The 9,566-nt window shown below is 38.0% G+C and overlaps 1 protein-coding gene across 2 annotated transcripts in view; it reads right to left on the bottom strand.

The window, feature by feature from the left end:
- Positions 1–1,940: 1,940 nt before the first annotated feature.
- The window catches only part of CDC42EP3 (CDC42 effector protein 3), a 28,660-nt gene continuing 21,034 nt past the window's right edge, over positions 1,941–9,566 (bottom strand). For both annotated transcript variants that reach the window (XM_074863351.1, XM_074863350.1), the window contains exon 2: positions 1,941–4,074. In XM_074863351.1, the coding sequence (XP_074719452.1) occupies positions 3,014–3,781 (768 nt within the window). In that variant the 5' untranslated portion in view covers positions 3,782–4,074 and the 3' untranslated portion in view covers positions 1,941–3,013. The remainder of the gene's footprint in view (positions 4,075–9,566) is intronic.

Below are 9,566 nucleotides of genomic sequence, written 5' to 3'. Positions count from 1 at the left end.
AGCGTTCTTGAATTGGATGATTACTAGACTTTCTAGTATGTTTTTGTATTGTATTGTGCATAGCCCAGCTTGTAGGAATTTAGCAAATTCTCATGCAGGAATTAGGCATATGCTTTATGGCTTCTGGTTTTTTCCTCTAGCACATTTAGATTACACCTTTAGGTCTTCACTGTACTTCTTCAGTTAGTAGAAGAGATCAGTGTTTTCTGGCATACCACAAGACTTGTAAAGCATCTGTGGAACTATCTGGACAGTTGGACAGTTAGCATATTTTTCCCTGAGGCCACAGAAAATTGATGTGATATCCAAGGCAACTCCTTCCAGTCCTCCATTCCAGCCAGAAGGCCAGCTTGCAGCAGTATCTTGGTTTTCAGGAAACTGCCATGTAACTTCCCCTTGGAAAGTCTCATTTCCATTAAGAATTTTGTCAAGGCTTCAGGAGGGCAGAACTTCTCACAAACCAGAGCTTCAAGGTTTTGGTCTAACAAGTTGTATTGTGACAGCTGAGATGCCAGATAAGATTACAGTATTTTACAGTATTTGCAGTATTTTACTGAGCACATTTCAACTTTGCATCTTCTAGGCTTTACATGTAAGACTGAGCAGATCTGAACAATTCAGGGATCCAGCTTTTGAGGAAAGTAACAAGGCGGCTTTAAAGAAAGATGAAATCTACTTTGCCAGTGTAAAAGTCCTGTTCTTGACTTAAGCAAAGGTCCTCCTCCACAAACAGTTGTTCTTGCCTGGAGTGATGGTTATTTTAGTTCAGACCACCCACCCTCATCACAAGACCTAAGGATTTACAAAGTTAGAAGATCAATCAGATAGGAAGGATAATACAGACCAAAAACTGCTGCATAGTGAGACATTTTTCAGTAGACTAAGCCAGGAAATCAAGTATAAAACAGAATGAAGCACAAATAACATGACTGCAATAACTGCTGTAAGAATCTGTTTCTGCTTTCTAGGGAATACTTACTTGAACAGTCCTGCAAGATAATGACTCTTCATTCAGCAAATACTTTTAATGTTCTAATCATAGTATGTGAAGCTGGTCTACAGAGAAAATACCTAATTCCCCATTTCACCCAGACTTCCCCTACGCTAATGACCAACAGTTTTTTCTAGTGAAAGTTTTGGGCTAAATTCTCATTAGGTTCTAAATCTTCAGGTACCATAAGAAACATGTGGCTAAGCAGAGCCTTGAACCTGCTTTCTGAAATACAAAAAGCACTATAGTCACAGAACCATCATTCTTCTTGGACCATGAATGGACTGGAAATTTGGTCTAGGCTTATACACAGACAATGTGACGTCAAAGGCAATTAAGCATTATCTTAAAAATAAACACAGTTTTTGTAAATGAGGAACTAAGATGTAGAATGGCCAAGAATAATATGAGACTGTAGCTGCATGTCTCATTAACGCACAATAATGTAAGTGCTAAACTGGAAACAGGGGTAATGACTGTGTTCCTAAAACACACTGAAGGAATGGAATTAATTGGCATTGACTCCCTAGAAGTTTTAAGGATAAATATAATATAAATTAAATCATCCATGACTTACCTGTCCTGATAGGAAGATACAAATAAATGTGGTTATCTAATGAAGAACAGTCTAGGTAAAATCCTGACACAGTTTATAAAGACTTCAGTGAAAGCTGCTGGAACTTTGCCATTAACTTCACTAGGACCAAAGTATTACTCTCTTGCTCCAATTACTTAAAATCAGTGTATATCCCAGAGGGTCCTACCCACTTGGAGTTTGGCCTTAAAACCTCACAAAGTAAACCGAATTGGAGAATTCAACTGAATTATGATAGTAGAATTGATCTGCCCCTTGGTCCCATATCTCTACAACTCCACTGCAGTCTGTTTCATTACAACAGAAAACAAAACTCGATGTTTTGATGAGGCTATGTACTGAATCACAAAGACATCGCAATTTAAAGGGTTTTTTATTGTATTGCACAAGGTATCTATGCAATCCATGTAGGTACTGTATTAAAGGATCCACATTTCCCAAAACATTGGCTGTTGCAGCACACATCACAAGCATTGTGAATAACCAGTGCCTTCTTCAAAAATTAAAATAATTGGTTGCAAGTTAAGCATATGTGGCAATAAATGAAGAAAAAAAGCAAGGAGTATCAATACATATTTCTTTTCAAACACACAAATATACAAATTTCAGAAGAGCACCAATAATGCCAAGCAACTATTTTGATGAGATATTGTATGTGTAGGCTCTGCAGTAAAAAGCCAATATGCACACGAAAAATATATTTCAACTTTTAAAATAATTTAACCATAATATCTTGCATGTGTCACCTGTTTACAACATATCATTTCATATACAATCAGGCCCAAGCCTCAACTTGTGTAAATTTGTGCATACTCATTTAAAGCAGCTGAGACTCTGGACCAGGTGTCCAAGCTGAAAGCGCCTTCAATTTGTTCACATCTGAATACAGAGTGGTAGTATAAGGCTGAGAAAGTAGGTACAGTGAAGGTATAACAGAAATGGTACTATGGAAAATGAAGGAAAACACTATCAAGCCCTCAAACACAAGGTTATAGAAAGAGGCCTACATGTAAAGTGGTGTTGTAATAATTTATAAAAGTGAATAATTAATATCAGTCTCCTTTCTGACACTTAGAGATTCTCATATATTCAGAAGCCTGTAGAAGTGAAGTAACCAAATGTCACAAATCGGTATCATCCTCAAACTTTGTTTCTTAAGTTTTTGATCATTAATACTGGTACTTTAAAACATTTTATATTTGCTGAAAACTGTTATTAAAATTTACCGTCCTGCTATGAGAATTTAGTGTAATAAAAATCATGAAAAACAATAGGTAAAAAAATAGTACTTTCAGAATATTTTTAGGAAACCCGTTAAACAACTGCAAATACAGCTGATTTTTAAGTGTCTCTACCTTTGAATTATGTTTCTTTTGTTTGTTTTTGTTTAAGTGAATCACTTATAAAGCAGCAAGGGAGTACCAGTTCTAAGATTTATTCTTGTCCATTACATTGAGGACCTCATCCAAAAGTGAAGGTCCCAGGTCAAGTTGTAATGAGAGAAGAGAGCCTGCAAGATCTGAAAGCGATTCTTCTGACTTAGTCTTTGTCTTGGTTAGTTCACATGAAAGTTGACTATCATCAAATAAATCAACTGTTTGCCAGTCAGTGCATCGTTCAGAAAAGCTGGATGAGTGACTGTCTCTACCATTAGTAAGAGGTGAAGAACCACCATTTTGCTCCCATATGTCATCTTTGTATGTTTCTCCATCCTCCATCTGTTTACTTTTCTCCTGCAATTTCTCTTCTATTACTGGCTCACAGCTAAGCCTAGGATTTCTTGATGACCTGATGGATTCTTGCTTTGAATTAAACGTCACTGGTGACAATAAGGGCAACATAAGGGCTTGAGAACCCCCAATGGCAGGAAGGGAAATAGCATTTTTGAGCACTGGTGATGGAGTTTCTGTAAACATGGACTCAGAGGTGCTGTTTGCCCTTAAGAATTCACTATGGCCACCAGACTGGCTAACTCTGGTTTCTCCTTCATTTCCAGGCAATAGCTCATAGTTGCCCTGCAAAAAGGAGATGTCTCCAAAAACATCATGTTGTCCCTCTTTTCCAATGTGTATGGTGTGACGAAAATCTCCAAGTGGTGGACTGATCATATCAGGAGATAAGATATCCCTTAGTTTGAATTTCTTCCCTTTTTTATTGTTAGCGGCTTTCAGGTAGATGGGTGTCTTGGCTGGCATCTTGCTTGTAGTTTCTGAGAGAGGAAGTTATTTAAAAAAAAAAAAAAAAAAAGGAAGGGGAGGGAGAAGCCTCTTACAATGTCAGTTATTCTCAGGAGAGCTTCTTCAGCATTATCAACATTACATCATCATCTTGAACCACTCTTGCACATGAAGTCCCTTTCTTCTGATGCAGAGAGCTGCAGTGTACGTGAAGGTGAATGCCTCCCACTGCAGATTTTTCCAAGGTACAGCACAAGTTTCAGGTCAGTTAGCAACCAAATGCCCTGCTACTTCCAGAACTTGAGAAAAACCTGCATGGGATACAAAATCAGGTTATCATTAATTTATTTTTCATGGTTCATTCAGTCTTGTTTTTACCAAAAAAAAAAAGAAAAAAATAATGGTACTGACAGTTCCAGCCTGCAGATTAGCTTTATGATGTTGCTTCCCTTCATTAGGCAGGATAAAAGAGTTTAGATTAACAAGGGCTAGCTAACCTTTCTCTGACTTCATAGCTTTTTTTGAAGTCCGAGTTTCTTAGACACGGTTGCTGAGCACAATTCATTTGATAAATAACACTATCTCAATCTTTCTTCTTATTCTGGCATTAAAAATGCTGGCCTTTGAGAGCACATGCAGAAACACATTTATAACACTCAACAACATCAAGCTTTTGGTAGACCCAGGAAGATTGACAGAATCATTCAGGAAACCTTTTTGGAAATGGAGGAGACCACTTTGGATTAGAGAACTTCAGATACTCCCATTTAGTGCTGGAACTCTCACAAACTGTCACCCATAACATTTCTGATAATTGTGCCCATTTAAAAGGATAGTTTTAGGTACTTGAAAAAAAGGGCTAGTCCAGGTCTTTACAATTAGATACATCCAAACACAGGTGTCTTAGAAGAGACTGGTTCTTGTGACTACAGCCTTTAGACTACAGGAATTCTTCATAACAATTAGTATAGACTAGCTCATGAATTATATAGATCATGAGGCCACAGTGACTCAGAGTTTCTCTATGCAACCAAATGAAACAGTGCTTGAAAACCAAGTCGTCATATTAGAATGTGATCTCCAAAAAGTCTGATAAAACAGTCTACAACAGGCTATCGGGTCAACAAGCTATGGAAAAAACCACACTTCATTAATGCCTTAATGGTGTATTTCTTCCTTAGAGTACACCAGTTCCTAACTCTTAAGCAATCTCAGAATAAATTCATTTTTTTTCCTGGACATTTTTGTACTTTCCCCTATTAAGTCTGTGGACAATCAGAGTGTCACAGGTCACTCCTCACCAGAATACTCAGCCACAAATCCCATACACTCTGTCGCCACTCTCACTCCGTAAAGGAGCTTGCCATTTTTGCACAGAAAGACTATTCTATGCAGTAAGTGAAGGGAAGCTGTCTGTAACAAGGGCTGCTTTTGCTGCCTTTTATCCATGTCCCAGCCAATATTTTCCTTCATCAAATTAAACCCAGTAAGAATCACCAATTTTAAAACTTCATACTGTATGGCTATACAGCCATATTGTCAAGAAGTATTTAAGAATTTTCATAAATCCTATAACCTGAGTAATTAGTTCCTACAGTGGAGTACTTAACAGTGCATCACAAGGAGAGCTGGGAATCTAGCCAGGTTAGTATTTTGGTTTTTGATTCCCACCAGTTAGCTACTGCGCTTCAGATGTCACTGAAAAGCCCTCCCCCCAAAAGTACAACAGATACAAACAGATGAAAGCCATCATACAAAATAAGCTCAATGTTCAATAAGTTATGAGGACATTTTATACTTTAAGCTCAATTTTGAAAATATGATTGATTGCATCAATCAGTTAAAAGCATTCCAAAGCTTTCTTCTACACAACAAAATGGTAATTCATTAGGATCTAAAGAATACTAGGAGATTCACATTACATACCAAAACTCCACCAACTTAACTCCATGTCAGTACTGTCAAATGCAAGAGTCCTAAATAAGATCTCTCATCAAACAAAGCCAAATGGTGAGGTTGTTTTATGTTTATCTAGTGAACTCAGCTCAATCTCACTTCACAGGAATAACAGGCTGAATTCCCTCTGATTCCAATTCCTCATTCTTTCAGATCTTTCAATCTGGAATGAATGGCAAGGTAGTGTCAATGTGGTACAAAGTCATGCCTGTTGGTCACTAGTTTAAAAATGAAAGACAAATCCTAGTTCATTCAAATCTTTCATGGCTTCCACCAGTTTGGATGTGTACCAAAAACCATTATCACCAAACTCCACAAAGAGATTTCAAAGAAACCTGAAGGACACAATGAAACATCTGAACATCAATAAATACTAAAATCAAGGGTAAAATAACTTTTAATATAAATAAGCCATTTTGACACATAAGAGCACAGTATTTTATTTAGCTCATAGCTCAGGAGGAAAAAAAATGCAAAAACCCAAAATAGAGCAAACATTTGGGCATCCAAATGTCCTTTAGTTCTTGCACTATGAGAGAGCCCCAGTAAGGGGCAGTGTAAAACCACAGTACCTCAGAGGATGCTGCAAGAGCCTCCCATGTCAAGAATTATAATCGCTCTCTATACAGCAGTCCCTGCAATTGTGAAGCCCTTGCCTTCCATTTGGCCAGTGCAAGACGCTTTACATTTGAAAAGAACTTTGACAACTACATGCTTACTGCAAGCATCCCTTTCTCTGCTGAAAACAAAGGCTACCCTTACTGCAGATTTCTAGCCACTCTACTGAAAATCTGCAAATCACACCATGTAAATAAAAGATAAGAGTTCCTTCCTCAATGGACAGGCTTTCCACATACAGCATAACATAGGCTTCAGAGCAACTGTACTTTGTTCCTGCATACCTATCCTCTTTGTCAACTACTGCCCAAAGGAGTACAGGTTTTAAGCTACTTTGACCAGTTGAAATATATCATAAAACTGGATCTATTTACTTAGCCTAAAATACTGTTGTTACTCATATTTCATTTACAATTAAATAAGGAAGAACTTATATCAATATATAACATGTGCTTAAAAAAAAAAAAAAAGGTTGTTCTTTTAGTAAGAAAAAAATATAAATCTGACTTTGGCAAACGAAGAAAGACTTAACGAGACTAAGCCCCCAGGCTCAACTCCTGCAAAACTAAAAAATTAGTGCACAGAATTTTCACAAGAACCTTACACACTCCCTGCATTCAGCAAGATTTAATGAAATCATGAGTACACATAGGCTAAGAGAAGGGACAGAACACACTCCAATCTCCATACCAGGCCACACAGTAAAGTTCACTTTGTCTTAAAATGAGACCTTTTTCTGATCTTGCTGCTAAAAGGGTCTCTGTTTTGACTAATTTCAACTCAGTAACTAAGTGAATGTATAGCCAAACTGGAAAGCTGAATGAGAAATAATCAGAAAACCAAATACATAACCAAAAGTCCACAGTCCCAGACAGCCGGCCTACAGTGAAAGATCTTAAATTAAAAGAAAAACAACATGAAAGGATTTTTCTTCCAGTTGAAGAGATATCCCTCTCCCAACAAGATCCAAGCCGGAGAAACTTCAGCCCAGTGAAAATTAAAGTTTTAGTTTGGCTGTAACACTTGCCCATTTTCATTCCTATCACTTCACACTCTCATAATAAGTGTTTTGCTTGGTAACAAAGACTAATATTTTCAGAGGCACTTCTCAATCTGCCTTGTGAACCCTTCTGTCCACTCACCAATCATCACCATCCACACAGCTCAAAGTTTTCCATGGATGCCTTAGTTTATTCCACAGTGCTTTTTAAAAGAACAGACTCTCAGCAAATATTTCGACAGCTAAGCTTACAAAGCCAGAGACAAATAAGGGTCAAGGTGCAAAATCTTATTTGTGCACAAATCTCAAGAGACCTATATCCTTAAGCAGTGTCCTAGGCAAAGAAATGACAGAAAGAATATCTTAGTTCCACAGAGCAGGACCAGAAGTAAGTGTGCACTCTTGGAAGTCTATGGGCTTTCTACAGGACAATCCCTTACAAGGGCTCTGCCTTAGACATCACTGGCTAGAAGCATGTGAACTTTAGGGAAACCCATTTCCAAGGCATCGTTTAAAACAACACTGAATTATTTTGTGGAGCAAGTCACTAGGAGAAAACAGAGTCTGTATATTATTTAAATATCTAAATGAGAATATAGTAACACAGCAAAAGACAGACACAAGCTACGAAATAAACTGCTGCAACTTTTCTACAGAACGAAATATCTGCAAGCATAGAAGAATTAGGCTTTAGGGGTTCATTTTGGGTTTTAGCTGCCAGTAGCTTTCAGCAGCACAAACAAACTGTTGAGAACATCCTTGTCAATGCTGTTACTTTCACTGTGCCTGAAACAACAATCAGCGCAAACCACATTTTCACTGTTTTTGTAACAGGGGCTTGAACTCATGCAGTTACAATTCCTGAATGTTGTTAAAACAAACTCCCAATATAACCAAGTCTTCAGGTACAAGAAAAAGCAACAGATGATGCACCATAGGGCTTACCTCCCATGTTCCGGTGGACTTAGGTGTCTGTATCAACTGGCAGCCTCTGAAGACGAGAGGCCACTTCTAGACCAGGCCACCAGTGAGCCTCTGCTTAGAAAGCTACCACCTTCTGAGTAGCTTTAACCAAATTGAGTGTTAACACTTTGCCCTCCAGCTTGTTCATCTAAGTTTACCTTGTTTATAAGAGGCCCAGTCTTTGAATTCATCTGTATTAAAGTCAACTTCCCTGATCAGATTAGGACTACTCATCCCTTTGTTTCTCCCTCCATCAAAGAATTTGCACCTTTCTGATTAAAGCTACAGATCTAATTACTTTATAAAAACAATCAGGCTAATCACACTTCAGTTCAACTAATTTTCTCAAACTACACTCAGCCTACTTTACTAGGTCAAATCTAACTTATTTTATCCCATTGTCACATTTAGAAAATGAAGGGAAAAAAATCCCCAATCCTTCCTACAGCTACAGAAACACAGGTCAAAAGGGGACCCTACGATGCAGCTCATTAATTTCTCCATCATCCTGCAAAGACCCAGATGTCTCTACTAGTCCTAGAAGAATGTTGTCCACCCTCCTCTTAAAATTCCCTACAGGTGCAGACTGCACACATTAATTTACTTCACAGAGGCTAGTCATCAGAGAAGATGCACCTGAAGTCTCCCCTGCTCTAATCTGGGCCCCAATGAATACAGTTCATTATTTTATGCATTCTACTTCTCCTCTCAGCCTCTTCTTCTTCAGATTAAACACCACAAATATTCCAATCTTTCAACACAGGTCATGTTTTCTGGAGCTTGAATAGCTTCCCCCCAACCTCCTTTTCTGGTCTTCCTCCCCTCAGCTCAAGTCCTTCTTTAAATATGCCCAAAAGCAAACTCAATATTCAAGCTGAGATCTCAATTTCTCTCTTAATAGTGTCTGCATTTTTCTTTCAGCATCACAACATTGTTGGCATATGTTTAGTTTGTGGTCCACTAAAAACCTTTAGTGAAGAACTGTTGTCTAGCCAGTTATTCTACATCTTGTTCTTGATTATGCCCCTGTAGCAAAGCCTCCATACTCACTGAATTACATTCTATTCATTTCAAACACTTCAGATGGTCAGGATCACTTGGAATTTTAATCTTGGCCTCTACAGCATACAGGTTTAGCATCATCTGTGGATGTAATAAGCATACATTCAAGTCATTCATGAAAATATTGTGTAGTAACAGAGATGGAAGACAGTCCTGCAGAGTTCCACCTGATATATCTTTGCAGATTAACAGTGGCTAAATACT

This window comes from Strix uralensis, chromosome 3, assembly GCF_047716275.1.
Source record: "Strix uralensis isolate ZFMK-TIS-50842 chromosome 3, bStrUra1, whole genome shotgun sequence".
Lineage (NCBI taxonomy): Eukaryota > Metazoa > Chordata > Aves > Strigiformes > Strigidae > Strix > Strix uralensis.
The sequence above is the reverse complement of the archived record's forward strand: the minus strand, read 5'-3'. Positions and strand labels throughout refer to the sequence as shown.